Genomic DNA, 15,604 nt, shown 5'->3' on the forward strand with positions numbered 1-15,604 from the left:
ATAAACATAATTATACATTATAAATGAAATTATGCATACCGTTGCTAGACATGTACATGCAGTATTTCTACCCTCGTGCCTCGTGGCTGACGAGGTCACATGTTGACCGGAAAAAGTCGAATGTGTCACTTCGTGTTTTTCCGGTGGGGACCAGCGGTGTTGGCGCTGTCCTTGGTGCTAAAAGCGGACGAGAGCGCTTCTCCTTCCCTCAGTCGAGGACTGATGAGGAAAGCCTCGTGGATTCTCGGCTGAGCCTTTTTGTCTCGTGCGCTTTTCACACACACACACACACACACACACACACACACACACACACACACACACACACACACACACACACACACACACACACACACACACACAGGAAGAAAATATTCCTGAAGCTATTAGGTCACAATTTATTGGATTACAAAAAGTGTATGGGGACACATCAAACATATGCGAAATGTATCTATTCCTGATTTTGATTTTGATAGTTTATATCTCTTTTTTTTTACACTAAGCCATGTATTAGGTAGGCCTACACCTACTGTAGGTGAATCTAATGTAGGAGAAAGAGAAGAAATAAAAAAAAGTAATCCAACGCAGTACAATATCCTGCAATACCTCCTCCCTTCATGAAGATTCTAATGTTCAGTTTTTGTTGAAAAAGTTTTAGAGAGGTGTTGATTCAACTATGTCATATCATTTTGGAGGATGTAGTTTGTGGTTTACATTTTTTGTCCACCCTATTCATGATTAGGGTTCAATGATTCTAGGCTAAACAACAGAAACATTATCTTATAATGCAATTAATTAACTATTCTAATATACTGATTTTCGACTGATGTTCAATTTCAGCGTCTTTTTAGCAGAATATTAACTGTAGATTAAAAACATACTGTATAGCCTATATTATAGGCTAATATAATATATTATATTCAGTGTCAAGTGTCAATTTATTTTTATAGCCCAATATCACAAATTTCAAATTTGCTTCAGGGGGCTTGTCTGCAGGTATTCTTAGATTAAATGTAATCTAGCCGTATACAACCTGACAGCCGAAACCGAGGGTTCAAAAGTCCACTAGCAGCGCCGCACTACTTGCTCCTCCTCGTTAAGTTGATTGCTCTGAGCGCAGGTTAATACCTGAAGGTGACTTAGATGAAAATATCCACATTTCATCAGCTCACATCTTACATCTAGCTTTTGACAGCTCGGGGACTGGTAAGAAAATAATCCTGAGACAATAAAAGTGAGATGATCAAAAATAGGATTTTGAGGTGTGTGTGTTTGTGTGTGTGTGTGTGTGTGTGTGTGTGTGTGTGTGTGTGTGTGTGTGTGTTCTTTCCAGAATGACCACATGAATGACCAGTTGAATCAACACCTCTCACAGCTTGAACAAAAACTAAACATTAGAACCTTCATGAAGGGTGGGTTTATTGCAAAGTCTTGTATTAGCTGCATTAGTTTTAGCTAGGTGTACCTAATAATCTGGTAACTGAGTGTATATCCATTTCTGTCCAACTCAGCTCTTTTTCAATGACCATGAGTAAGTACAAGTACAGTATTGCCAAAGCTTGTTATAAAATGTTTGCAATCTAAGTATTATATATCAGAACGTAAGGAAAGTATAGGTTTGCACATCATTACATTATATACGTTTTTGAAAAGAAAAGAAATATACATAATATATCTTATCCATCAGATTTTTTTGTATTAAAGATTGAAAGCGTACAAGCCTACAAGCGCATAGAGGCCATAGTTAAATGTGTGTTTCTTTGACGTTGTAGTGGACCATATACAGCAGAGCACAGTGCTGCAGATTGTTCTCAACAGACCAACACAGCACATTAGCTCTGCACTAGTGAAAGAGAGGACAAGCAGTTTAGATGATAAGGGGAGGTGGAGAGAGAAATGGAGAGAATGTGTGAGAGAAAAAGAGTGAGAGAGAGAGAGAGAGAGAGAGAGAGAGAGAGAGAGAGAGAGAGAGAGAGAGAGAAAATGGGTGAGCACTAATGATCTGACGGTCTGCAGTCTTTTCCCCCCATTTTGTGATGCTCAGCAAATACTCGTTCTGCTTCTGGTCTCTCTCTCTCTCTCTCTCTCTCTCTCTCTCTCTCTCTCTCTCTCTCTTGGAAAGGAAAGAGAGAGAGGGAATGGGCGGTGGGCGTGAAACACTCTATCATACCCTCCTGCTCCGTTCTAATTGAGCCAAGTGTTTTAGTAGATTGAAAGACAGTGTGGAGGAAGGGAGTGATGCAGCATAGAGAGAGAGAGAGAAAAAGAGAGAGAGAGAGGACAGATGTGAGACTCATGTTCATGCAGGACACTAAATCAAATCTTTACAGAGTGTTGAGGTACTTGCACTCAGTATTTTACTTCTTTTGCAGATCAGTTACGTTTACAATTACTTGACCACATACTGTATATGTGATGAATCTTTTTATTAACTACAACATAAAAGAAAATGCTGACACAATCACATCACTAACACTCGAAAAATAATCATTTTACAGAATGAGCAGCTTTAAGTAAATTTTAATGTTAAAATGTCTTTCCTCTGGTATCCATCCATTTTCTGTACTAACTTATAATGTCCTGTGTTTAGGCCAAAACTCAAACAGTCACGTCTGTCATGGAACAGAAATTTCAAAGGAGAAAATACTGGCTTTAGCATTGTTGTCAGAAAAGATAGTATTTCAACTTAGCATATTTCCTTAATATCTGATGACCTATTGTGGTCATTTTGGGATTTAATACAGTAAATATATTCCAAATTGCACCTTTAAGTTTTAGATGTTGACCATATATTCCATATTACCTATTTTACTCTAAACAAGGTATATATTAGCAGGCTCACATTAGCTTTGTCAGTTGGTTCAGTTAGCTACACAACAGTAACACCCAGCAGTTAGTTAGTTAGAACTACTTCATATGGAGCATCCATCCAGTTTAATTTAGTAATCTCCTTTGGCTGTAATACTTCTTCCCTGATGTTCTGTTATTTGTTATATCTTCTCTTTTATTTTTTATTGTAGGCTGTGTGTAGCCATTGTGTATTATGGCTCTAATACAGAGATGCTATAGCATGATATTCACAATTGATAATGATGCATTTTCATTAAATTTAGAAAAACCATTACAGCTTGATTTCAGGTTAAATTTGTACTTCAGCGTAACATCTTTCTAACCTGACTCCGCCAGATGGATTGCTTCGCATTTGCACGGCATATCCATCTGGGAACTTTCCGTTAGAGAACTTTTGGGAAGGGGCGAAAATACTGGTTACCTGATTAGATAAACCATCTGTCTATCACCACCTTCTTCACAACTAGCGGAGCCAGTTGATATATCAAACTCTTGCCGAAACCAGTCGGGAGAAGAGCAAAAACATCTTTTCCTCCGAGAAATGCCTCCAGTGCCGTTTTTTGCTCTTCTTTCAATGAAGGAATACTTTCTAATTTGGATAAAACTTGCGTGATAGCTACGCTTATCTCATCCATGGAAGCCGCCATTTTGTTTAGACTGAACAGTCGCTTCTCGTTGCGTCACACCTAAACCCGCCTCAAAACCAGCGCTGATTGGTCGATCGTTTGGCGAACGCCTCCAAATTTTCTCTATCTCAAGGTGCCAGACTGATCTGCGAGTGGAAAACTGGAGCTTGCGAGATCAGGACGGTCTCACAAGGCTAACATCTTTCTCCAACAGCAGCTAAATCAATCAAAGTTTACTTTATTAATTTCACCCAGTAGCATGAATCATAACGTAAAGCTGCACAGCTGCAGACAGTTTTTTGCACATTAGGCTTTGTTTTCATATTTAATCCCTCTAAATATGAAACTGCAGTATGCAGTACTTTGCAGTATGAATTCTTAATATTTACTGGGGTATGGCTTACAGACAGTTGAATATGCAAAATAACGTTAAAGTGTAATTAGCATCTCTTCAGCACCACACACAACTGACTATAAGATGCTCTTAACAGAACTTTAATTGTTATGGGAAATTGGGCCCTGGGTTTTCAGACAATTTTGTTCTAGTGACCACAGTTGGAACTGCAAGTCATATGACGCCAACTGGCCCCAAAATACTTTTTCTATTCACTGTCTTCCACAAGAAAAGCCTATTGCCTATTTGGTCCAATAACAAGTCTTGAAGAGCTGTATCAGTAATATTATTTTCAAGCCAGATGAGACTTCCAAAGGCCTCAGTACATCTGAACCCCTCTTTCCAGATTGCACTTTAGTCTGGGCCTGTTTGGGCCCCTCAGTTCCATAAAGGGAAATATTAAAGCTCTAGCATACAATGATATTTTAGACAACAATGTTCTTCCAACTTTCCTGTTTTAACATGACAATACCCCCATACACAAAGCAGCTCCATAAATAAATGGTTTTACAGTTTGCTGTGAAAGAACTTGACTAGCCTGACTTCAACCTCATCCAACATTCTTCGGGAGGAAGCAGAACTCCGACTCTCAGCCAGAACTGATCCTCAACATCAGTGTTGGACCTCAACAACCTCTTATGACTGAATGGGAGCAAACCCTACAGCAGATTCAACATTTGCAAGACTGAAAGCAGAAGAGTGAAGCATAGAGGAGGTATAGTTTTGTTCAACACTGGGTGTGTTGTTTAAGTGTCTAGGGCTGCAACTAACGATTATTTTATGTCGATGAATCCGTCGATTTTCTCAATTAAACGATTAGTTGTTTGGTCTATAAAATGTCAGAAAATGGTAAAGAATTTCAATCAGTGTTTCCCAAAGCCCAAGATGACGTCCTCAAATGTCTTGTTTGTCCACAACTCAAAGATATTTACAGTTTAATGTCACAGAGGAGTAAAGACCCTAGAAAATGTTAACATTTAAGAAGCTGGAATCAGAGAATGTATTACTATTTTCATAAAAAAATAACTGAAATTGTTTAATCGAATATCAAAATAGTTGACAACTAATTGATTAATAGATCAATCGTTGCAGTTTACAGGTGTCCATACTGTCAGCCATGTAGTTTGTCCTTATCTCTGTATAAAAATATGAACCATCTAGTTTCTGCCTCTCTCTGCTTTTCCGTTCAATAAATCTTTGCAGTTCAATCCTAGGATGCGGCAGATTCAACAGTGCCAAACGAGCAGAATGTAAATAGATTTGTTCGGCAGTTTTGACCTTAATAACATCAAATGATCCAGTAATATGAGTTCAATCAGTCAGTCAGTCAATCAGACAGTCAATCATTCAGCGGGCAAATCTATTGATTCATAAAATCCGCATCCCACATACTCTCCCTCTCTGTCATACACACACTTGCAGACACACACACCCCTCTCTCTCTCTCTCTCTCTCTCTCTCTCTCTCTCTCTCTCTCTCTCTCTCTCATACACACACTGACACGCCGACTCCTCCTTCCTGTCCTCTCTCCTCCTCTCAGTTGGCTCTGTGACTCCTTGCCGGGACGGTATAACAGTAGCCTACAGAGCAGGGATTGGTGGTGGATGGGGAAGGGCAGTAGCCGCATCAGCAGCAGCAGTCGGGCGCACCGACCGAAGCATGCTCCAGCGCAGCCATGACTTGCTCGGCGTCAGATAGCGAGAAGATCGTGATCAACTGCGGCGGGATCCGACACGAGACCTACCGGAGCACCCTGAAGACGCTGCCGGGGACGCGCTTGTCTTGGCTGACCGAACCCGACGCCTACAGCAACTTCGACTACGACCCCAAGTCCGACGAGTTCTTCTTCGACCGCCACCCGGCCACCTTCGCCTTTATCCTTAACTACTACCGTACCGGCAAGCTCCACTGCCCCAATGATGTGTGTGGGCCGCTCTTCGAAGAGGAGCTTGCCTTCTGGGGCATCGATGAGACGGACGTGGAGGCGTGCTGCTGGATGAACTACCGGCAGCACCGCGACGCCGAGGAAGCCCTGGACAGCTTCGAGCAACCCGAGCCGGACGCACCCGAAGATGATCCGGCGCTCACCGGCGGGGCGGACGGCGACCTGAAGCGACTGTGCATGCAAGAGGACGGCCGTAGGGCGACGTGGTGGGACGCGTGGCGACCTTTTATGTGGGCGCTGTTCGAGGACCCCTACTCCTCCAAATACGCCCGGGTGAGTGGCTGGACAAGTGTCTTATATTCTATTCTAATTTATTTATTACCAATCTTTTTCCTTTGATTTTCCTCTGCGTTTCCTCTCTGGCGCTGCGCTCACATATCAACGGGTGGCACAATTGTGGCCACTGCGCAATGTTTCGCGTAAAGTTACCCCTTACACTGTTTTGGAGAGGGGGAGGATGTCAAATTCACTGCAGTGTTTTCTCCTCTCCTCTCCATGTTTCGTTTCCTCTCCCCTTCTCTCCTCTCCTGCGCTTAGTTACGCTGCAGCTGTTCTTTCCTTTTAATCTCTCGCATTGATACTCTATCACTGTATTACGATTTGGCCACTGCTGATGCCCATTTGTCAGTGCGCATCAGTCAACCCTTCTCTCTTTCTCTCCCTCTCTTTCTACCTCTCTCTCCAGTGTCTATATGTGTGTGCCAAATTATTTCTTCAGCAAAACACTTAACAGTTTAAACATGATTTAATTAGGCACTATTAGTCCACATTTGATGTAAATTGTTCGATAGTCCAATAATCAACTTAATCACTTTTCCCCCCACTTTTTTCAATTTATTCATCTGCTCTCTCCTGTGCATTCATCTGCTCTCTCCTATCTAATATGCTATTGATGAAGCAAAACTCAAATCCTTTAAGCAGCAGCCGCTTCACACTTTATCCAATAGGTGTGTGTGTGTAGCTGAGCATATACACATGAATGCATTAATGTTTATTCATGAGTGCGAACCTTACGTGTGCTGGCAGGTGATGGTGAATGCATTCGTACCGAGTGTCAGTATGTGAGTGTCTGGATGTGTAGAGCAAACACTGTTGCGCTATTTAACACAGCTCTTCCTTAAGCATCAGTTGGTCTGTTTTTTGTTTTACTTTGCTAAAGAACACACATCCTATCAGTACAGGCTGGCACAGAACACAAATTAATCAAATGTCATTGGTAGCCTTAACTTACTGTAATAGAGCTCATATTGAAGCTGCTTTGAATTTGGCATTCACTACTCTACACTGCTTTAGAGCACAGAGGTGAATTCTTTATGTCTCAAAAAAGACAAGTGTGTGTTTCTCTCAGCACAAAGAGCACGTGGCAGTATCCTGATGGCAACATGAGGAAAGGACTTTTGATAAAGCTAAAACATAACGTGTACAGGTCTTGTCTTTGCACAGCCCTGGCAGTTTTAATTCATATTAGACCAGTCTGTTGGTAACAAATTATGTTCAGTACAAATGCAGGACATAGTGTACCCTTCATGTAGCAAAGCGGAGAGTAAGGGTCAGGGCATACCCCTTTCATACGATAGTCTGAAGTTTGTGTCCTGTGACAATCCAGCAGTTAAAGGGTATGTAGGCTTCATCCTTGATTTCTGCCTCTCCCAGAATATTTAAAATATGTGATGTGGAAAGTGAGTGTTGGTGCAGAGTCGTAGAGTCACAGTTTGTGATGATGCAGGAGGTCATGGTGTGGTACATGGGGACAAGGGACAGAGACAGATTGACACATTGACCACTACTGACGACTCTCAGCATACGTGTCCCTTCCCCCTGACAATAAGGAGCCGGACGATTACGACAGTCCGGAGACTTAGCAGTTTGAACTTCTGGCCAAATCCACGCTTCCACTCTCGTGTGTTGATGGTATTAATTGCTGTTACTCAAATAATTAATAAGAACATTTCTACTGTTAAACTTCCAATCAGTTAGAGATTCAGTCTCTGCTTTCCCACCTTTCTCCTGCACTTTTTATATTGCTCTATTTCTCTGATCTATACCTGTGAACTCAATTTTTCTCGTTTCCCCTGTGCATCGGTCAGTCCTCCATTTCTCACCAGTGTCTTTCTCAGTTAATTGTCTCTAAATATGGCCATTTGCAACCAATTTGAAACCAGTGCTGACCAGGATTGCTGTGAGTGGAGGTTATCTGTAGACTGCCATACGCACAGAGACAGCATATTGACTCTCTGTGACTTAGGGTGGAGAAACACAAACAGAGAGACACACACACACACACACACACACTTGCACACAGACACACCAGCACACACTGTGACCTGTGCACATGGTCTGTAGAGAGGCATAAATACACACCAGCAAATGGGGTAATTTATGCACATAAAACTATAGATACAAGAACATTCACATGCACAGCTACACACACACACACACACACACACACACACGCACACAGACACACACACACACACACACACACACACACACACACACACACACACACACACACACACACACACGTCATACTCAAAATCTAAGTATAAGAACACACAATCTGGAGAAGCATGTTCCAGCCCATGATCCTTGGAAATTACGTCCAAATTGGATGATTCTGCACCTTGCGATTCATGCCCAATGTGGTGTCATTAGTGTCAGTGCAGGAAGTAGTGTGCCCCCTTACAGCATGTACATGGGTGTGTAACATGTCTGATTTTCATGCAGGGAAACGCAGTTTGCATTATTAACCTTAACCATGATCTTTCCATAACCTTAACTGTACTGTAGTTGACAAGCACAGGACTTATATAAATCATGTTAAAACATTTGGATGTAAAATTTATAAACATAATCTGGAGTTTTGTCCAATATCAACGTTTTTGTCTGGTTATAAAGTTGTCCTGCCCTGAGATAGACGACAAAAAAAACATGGCTGAAATGCATCAGTAGACGTTCCATCAGACATAGCTACACCGCATTTTAGCTGCCCCATAGCTCTGTCATGTATCTGCCATGGTTCCAAAATGCACTGTGAGCATTTGTCAAGTAGCTCACCTTCAAATAGCCTCTACCTGCAGCATATTGTTCTTTTTTGTAGAGGTTAGAAAATGCCTTTCACTGAAACACATCTCTCACTAAAGGGCCTTTATATTTATAAGCACTAAATTACGATCTCTGTAAAAACAGCTTGACAGAGTGTGCAGGGAAGAGTGCGTGTTCCTCTCTGAGTGCTTCCAATCTCGCATAACAAAAGTGAAGAGCCTGTGCATCGTCTTTTTTATGTACAGGTGGAGTCCCAAATGTGCAGCTGGGGGTGTCGGTAGTTGCCAGTAGGTCTGTGAGGCATTGCAGCTTATCACAAGGGATGCAGTACTTAAAAAGGGTTGAGAACCACTGGTTTTTACCACTTATATTAAAGGAATAAGAGAAAGGGAAGATCTAACAGTGACTTTGAACTGAGTGCGAATCTACAGCATATAGGACGGGCACTCTTCTTTGTTGCAGCTGTGTCTCATATTTAGCTTGTTAAGACTGGACTCGTGTAGCTTTTTAATGCATAAAGCCCGACATGTCAGAAAATGAAATAGCAGCCAAACAAGCGATCGAAGAACCACCAAAGACCATTTGGATGGCATGGTGGTGTTATGGGTTGGGGGAGCATCAGTATGACAGCTGAGGTGACGGTGACTTTGAAAGTGTTGCAGTCAATAGTTTTGGTGCCAGTGCAGTGACATAAAGATAGGTTGGATGGTGAAGGGGGGCAGCCAGCGCAGCAGCACTCAGGTAGGCTGAGGTCAGGTGGCCAGCTCGGTTTTAGCTGATTAGCTGGGTGGAGAATGACGAGGGTGAAGCTGCTTGTCCCTGCCAACGTCTCAGCGGAAGAACAATGTTGGATGTTAGAAGAAATTGAAGGAAAATGAATGACTGGATCACTGGTTAAATTAATGCATCTGTGCATTAAGAATATGCGACATCGTTGCAAAGGTAGCACAGTCTTCCATCTCTTTCTGTCTTTCTTTTTCCTTCTGTCAAATTCTCTTCTACAGTCTGTACAGTCCCCCCGCTCCTTTTCTCCCTGTCATCACCACTGACAGCTTGTGCTGCTTTATTACCACGATTCCAGAGCTGAGTGCTGGATTGCTTATTATCGCTATTCAGCCCCTCCAACCCCCTCCATGTCCTCTCCCTCCTCTACTCCCCCCTCCTTTCTCGTTCTCTCCAGCTCTTGTGCTATAGCGTAACACTGCAGTCCCCGTAGTAGCTGACTGCGCTCGAGTCTGCTGCAGAGAAGGAGGGAGAGAGACACAGAGAGGGGAGGGGGTGACAGCATAAGAGGTGTTTTTGGTTGGCGGGGTGTTGAAAGAGTAAGAAGCAGTAGAGAAAGAAGCAGAACAGGATGGGGGTCACTCTTCACCCCCTCATTTTCGTTCCGGCTGCCCCTCTTTTTTTCTTTTTCTGCTGAGCTCGGCAGGCTGGGACGCTCGTATCCGTTTATTGATCGGGTCGTATGTCTCAGCTCGCCTCATTCAGGTGGACGTCTCCGCTGAATGGTGTTTCTTTGTAAGCAAAACCTTCCCACATTCCTCTCTCTCTCTCTCTCTCTCTCTCTCTCTCTCTCTCTCTCTCTCTCTCTCTCTCTCTCTCTCTCAATTAAATTAAATTAAAATTGCTTTATTGGCATGAATGTCAGAAAAACAATATTGCCTAAGCATCAAGGATAATAAGATGAGAAAAAAATACATACATACAATTTGTTGAGTAAGCTAAAATATAGAAATTTAAAAACAAAAACAAAATCAAGAAAACAACAACAGTAGGCCTACATTAATATAAAATCATAAGTGTCAAATGTAAGAAAGAAAACAAAGACAACACAAACACTTACATAAGCCTAAACCTCCTGCACAGTCACACACAGCAATTGCAGCACTGTTAATGTCATTTTGGCCTCATTCTCAGAGGCTTTGTTACAAATTGGAGTTATTTTTGTTCAACATCATTATACCGTGATGTCATGCTGGAGTGTAATAATTAAGGTCCTGCAGTTAGGCAGGCAAAAAATAGGCTAAGATGGTCCTGTTACCATATATAACAATGACCAGTTTTAGGTAAGATAATGTGAAATTCTACCAAGCTAGACACACATGAAAAACTGTAAAAATAGAATTTCATCACATTCCTTTCAATGAACATCAAAGAGATTAATGGATGTCACACTATGTTAGAAGATATAATTGCTTCAGTCAATTAAAGCAGCAATAATCAATATTTTTATGTCAACAATGGATTGAATTAATATGTGTAAGGCTGAAGGTGTTGCTCATAGTGACGAAAACACAAATAATTCTCACCAACTCTGCAGTTATCCTAAGCGTTACAGAGCCGTTTAGCCTATTTAGCTTGTTGTTTTGATTCCACTGCCCTCTTCTCATTAACCTCTTTTCCAGCAGCAACTGCCAGCTGTTTTCAGTGAAAAAAGACTAAAACCACACTGTACACTACCTGCTCAGCCACTAACAGCAAACAGACACAGTTAGAGACTAGCGGGTGAACATAGTGGAGCATTTAGCAGCTGAAGAGGGAGGAGCTGGTGGAGACAAAACCAGAGCCCATTAGTGCATGGAAAAGATTGTACCTCAGCTCATTTAAGAAATAATCATCAATAATCAATAATCATCAATCAGATGACTCTCTCCAGTACTTTCAATTTGGACTGCAGTACCCATTTTAAATGTTAGATGTCAGTATTACATATTGTTCCTTTAAGAAAAAATGTTTTTTGGCAATTGACCATGGTATATACGGGTTAAAGGCATACTATGCAACTTTTCCAGCTTCAGTCCCCCTACAGGTTGTCTCATTGGAACTGCTGGAAAAGTTGCATAGTATGCCTTTAATGCTTTTGGAGTTGTCCATTATCAGGAAATAATGGACGACAGGGAGGCCAGAACTGTCCAGCATGCAGCGGAGGATGGTTGCCTTACGATACTTATTGTACATTTTCAAAGTAGGCTACTTTTAACATGCAGACACATTGAACTTGGTTGGAAAACAAATAGCTATATTAACCATAAGTAAAATTAGTCGTAGCGTTCTTCGTGTTGGTGCTCACTGGTAAGCCAGGAACAGTACTTGGTGTTAATATTGTTCAAAGTGGGGAAAGCTGACTCATAGCTGTAAGTCGATTCAAACATGATCAAGTATCAAAACCGTCATTAGGTCCAGACTGTGTACTGCCATTTGGTGATGCACGAGACCTACCGGAGCACCCTGAAGACGCTGCCGGGGACGCGCTTGTCTTGGCTGACCGAACCCGACGCCTACAACAACTTTGACTACGACCCCAAGTCCGACGAGTTCTTCTTCGACCGCCACCTGGCCACCTTCGCCTTTATCCTTAACTACTACCGTACCGGCAAGTAACAGTTGAAATGGTTAGCTAAAATAAATGGATAAAAGGATGAAACGGTTTTAATACTTAATCAAAACTAATGGACACATTGTTGAATTGTCCAGCTTCTGCCACTCTAATTGGTGGTAGTACAAATGCAAACTTGACCAAACCGTCCTAAAAATAAAACATTTTAATGATATCCACTTAAATAGTTAATAGTGTTAAATAACATCCTCCTTCTATCAATTTAAGTGGACACATTTGGAACATGAGGGATGGTGAAGGGTACAGCAGCCAAAAATGTTTGGGAACACTTGCAGTATTTTTTTTCTTTATGCTAAGCTAGGCTAAACATTCCCTTACTCCAGCTCTGTGCTTAACACACAGACATTGACACACTGTATTTGCACCTGAATCTTGACAAAATTACCCAAAAAGATGAACTGTTCCTTTAAAAGCTAAGGTGAGACAGGTGGTCAGTGGGTGGAAACTGGCCCTGTTTATTAATCGATTCACCCAAAAACAATGACTTAGCCAGTGTTATTTATGGAGCAGGAACATTGCTTCCGACCTTCAGTATGGAGCACAGTGCTAGCTGCTTACGTCACTGCAAGATCTCCATACCTCTGCAGCAAAACAAAGACATCCGGATAATGGTATTTAATGACACACAAACAGCGTTTTTTAAAATCTTCCCATTTTTTTCAGTGTAGTTTCTCCTGTTTTTAAAAACATTTAGCAGCGCTCTCTCTCCCCCTTCCTCTCTAGTGGTTTTGTTGCGCTATAGGCAATATATACACCAGGGTCCCCCTTCCCCCTCTGTGCTTTTCAGGATAATGCTGCGACAGAGCTTTCTTTCTCTAAGTGTCGCCCATTGCAGGAGAGAGAGAGAGAGAGAGAGAGAGAGAGAGAGAGAGAGAGAGAGAGAGAGAGAGACTGAGAAAAGAATGAATGTAAGAGGAGAGGATGCAGAGAGAGAGCAAGAGAGAAACAGGAACACCATACTATATTTGATGACATGTCAAGAAATAAAGCGTTTAACCTCTGAATGATCTCTACTGTCCTCTTGCCTCACGGGGTGTCAATAACACAGTCAACGAACACAAACACATACACACACACACACACACTGGCTAAATGCAGAGACACACATTTTTGCAAAAACAGCTAATTGAGCATAAAAAATAACATGTGCAGTAAGCCCTTAACCTCACTATATACAGTACACTCACACATGCAGCAGATTACTGCAAATGATCTGCAGATGTGACGTGTGTGTGTGTGTGTGTGTGTGTGTGTGTGTGTGTGTGTGTGTGTGTGTGTGTGTGTGTGTGAGGGAGGTGAGAAATGCAGCAGATTTCCTTAGTGGCTTGATTTGAACACCCTTACCTCCTGACTGTTTTGGTGCCTGTTAACTACACTCTAAAGACCAGATAGGACTTGAGGAAAACCAGGAGGAGCTGTTTAGATTGCAACAAAAAAACTTCCTGAAACCATTTCCAAAATGCTCAGTCCAGTATCTCCAAACAGTTTTGTTATTCTTTATGTATTAATATTGTTAACAAATCCTATGAAAAGAACCAAATCAAACAAGGCATGCAACCATAACTTTTCTCCCCTAAAACATTTGCCAAATGGAGAGTTTATTTAAAAAATGCTCAGTAATTTGCTAAAACAGCTGTCCATTGTAATTGTTAGCCAATGTTACTCAAACAGGAGGAAATCACGTATTTGTTTGAGACTGTTTTCAGTGTGTTCATGGTAAGGAACATGTCACCCAATGCAACAGTGTGGCTCATTATAGTGTCGGACAACAATGAAGCTCTATGGCACAGAGGAGGAAGGTATTTCAGGCTTTGGATACACACACAATACTAGTTAGTTGTAGTTCGTTAAGATTAGTTCATTGTCAGTTTTTATCTCTTCATAAGTTGTATTGACAATAATGTTATAAGCAATAATATTAAGTACAAAATATTAACCTTAAAATGTCAGAGGAATTATAATGTATCTACATTATTGGAGTAGTTAATGAAATACTATCACGCTTAATCCAACTCCATGCTTGTGTCCTTGTGATGAATGTTCTTTTCAGTTTGTCACTGTAAGAAAGCAAGGGACGACAATCAATCTCTACAATTTAAGATGAATTAGTGGTTACGGTTGTTCTATTACTAGAAGCATGAGTTCAGCAACGGTATCACTAGAACACAAGATTAGACAAACACCCTGCTACACCCTGAACTGCTACAACTAATATTTCTAGTCATAGTTCCATTATCTTTATTGTTTCTATGATTGCCACTGTTCATCATACCAACTGCTATAATTATTATGAATCATATTTCTCTATATCTGTATATTTGTATCAGTGTCTCTGTGTCAAAACCGGCAGCAGCAGATGGCTTCCCACCAAGAGTCTGGGTCTGTCTGAGGTTTCTGCCTAAAAGGAAGTTTTTCCTCGCCACTGTTGCACCAAATGCTTGCTCTTGGGGGAATTGTTGGTATTGTTGTTTCTCTATCTGTAAAGTGTCTTGAGATAACTCTTGTTATGATTTGATACTATACGTAAATAAAATTGAATAAAATTGATTAGGTTTTTTGAGGAATGATACGTCTTGGGTTAGGGTTAGGGCGTGGAAATCTCCTCAACCTCTTTATGAGTTTTTGTGGCAGTATAATGTCACAGAAACATCAATATAATGTTTTAAGCATTTGGACAAATTACTGATGCTGTTGTTTTTCTGGTGAGGTCGGTTTTGGATTGTCCTCTCCTTTATGACAAAAATACATGGACATTATTAACCAGCAATCATCCCCTTGTCACTTTGTTTGCCAGTGTTTCCATGGAAGAAAACCTAAGGAACAGTTGCTATCAGCTCAGCAGCTGTTATGTGTGCTAAGTTGTACCCTCGTAGCCCTATAACACCATATGCTCTGCTTAAGGCTCCTGTTAGCAAATAACAACTCCTAGCAGCACAGAGGCTACATCAGTCACATGCATATGCCTGGACACATACACGCTCATACACACTCTAATTTGTCATGGCTGAGCAGGTGCTCAATGCTCTCCAACAGTATGGGCGTGTCATCCATAGGTGCTGAAGTTAAACTTCCTTTTTACACTCACTTTTTGTTAACGCAAACACTGACTGTCTTTCCAGTTTCAAAACTCACCTAAAACACACCGTTTTAAACTGTCTTATTCTTTTTGATCACTGTATATATGTTCACATCAATTGCTGGTCTGATTTTTTGCGTGGTAAATATGCCCTGTACCTTTTTATGAACAATTGTTATATAGTTTTTAAGTTAATACATTGTTTTTTCTTGTAAAGTGATCTTGACTGCTTTAAAAAGTCGCCTATAAATTATTATATAGTATAGTATTA

The 15,604-nt window shown here is 41.2% G+C and overlaps 1 protein-coding gene across 1 annotated transcript in view; it reads left to right on the forward strand.

Annotated features, from left to right (window-relative positions):
- Window positions 1-5,545: 5,545 nt before the first annotated feature.
- LOC144529545 (voltage-gated potassium channel KCNC1-like) overlaps window positions 5,546-15,604 on the forward strand; it is a 106,087-nt gene continuing 96,028 nt past the window's right edge. Inside the window, exon 1 of the mRNA XM_078268676.1 lies at window positions 5,546-6,088. Within this exon, the coding sequence (XP_078124802.1) occupies window positions 5,546-6,088 (543 nt within the window). The remainder of the gene's footprint in view (window positions 6,089-15,604) is intronic.

Source organism: Sander vitreus, chromosome 15 (genome assembly GCF_031162955.1).
Source record: "Sander vitreus isolate 19-12246 chromosome 15, sanVit1, whole genome shotgun sequence".
Lineage (NCBI taxonomy): Eukaryota > Metazoa > Chordata > Actinopteri > Perciformes > Percidae > Sander > Sander vitreus.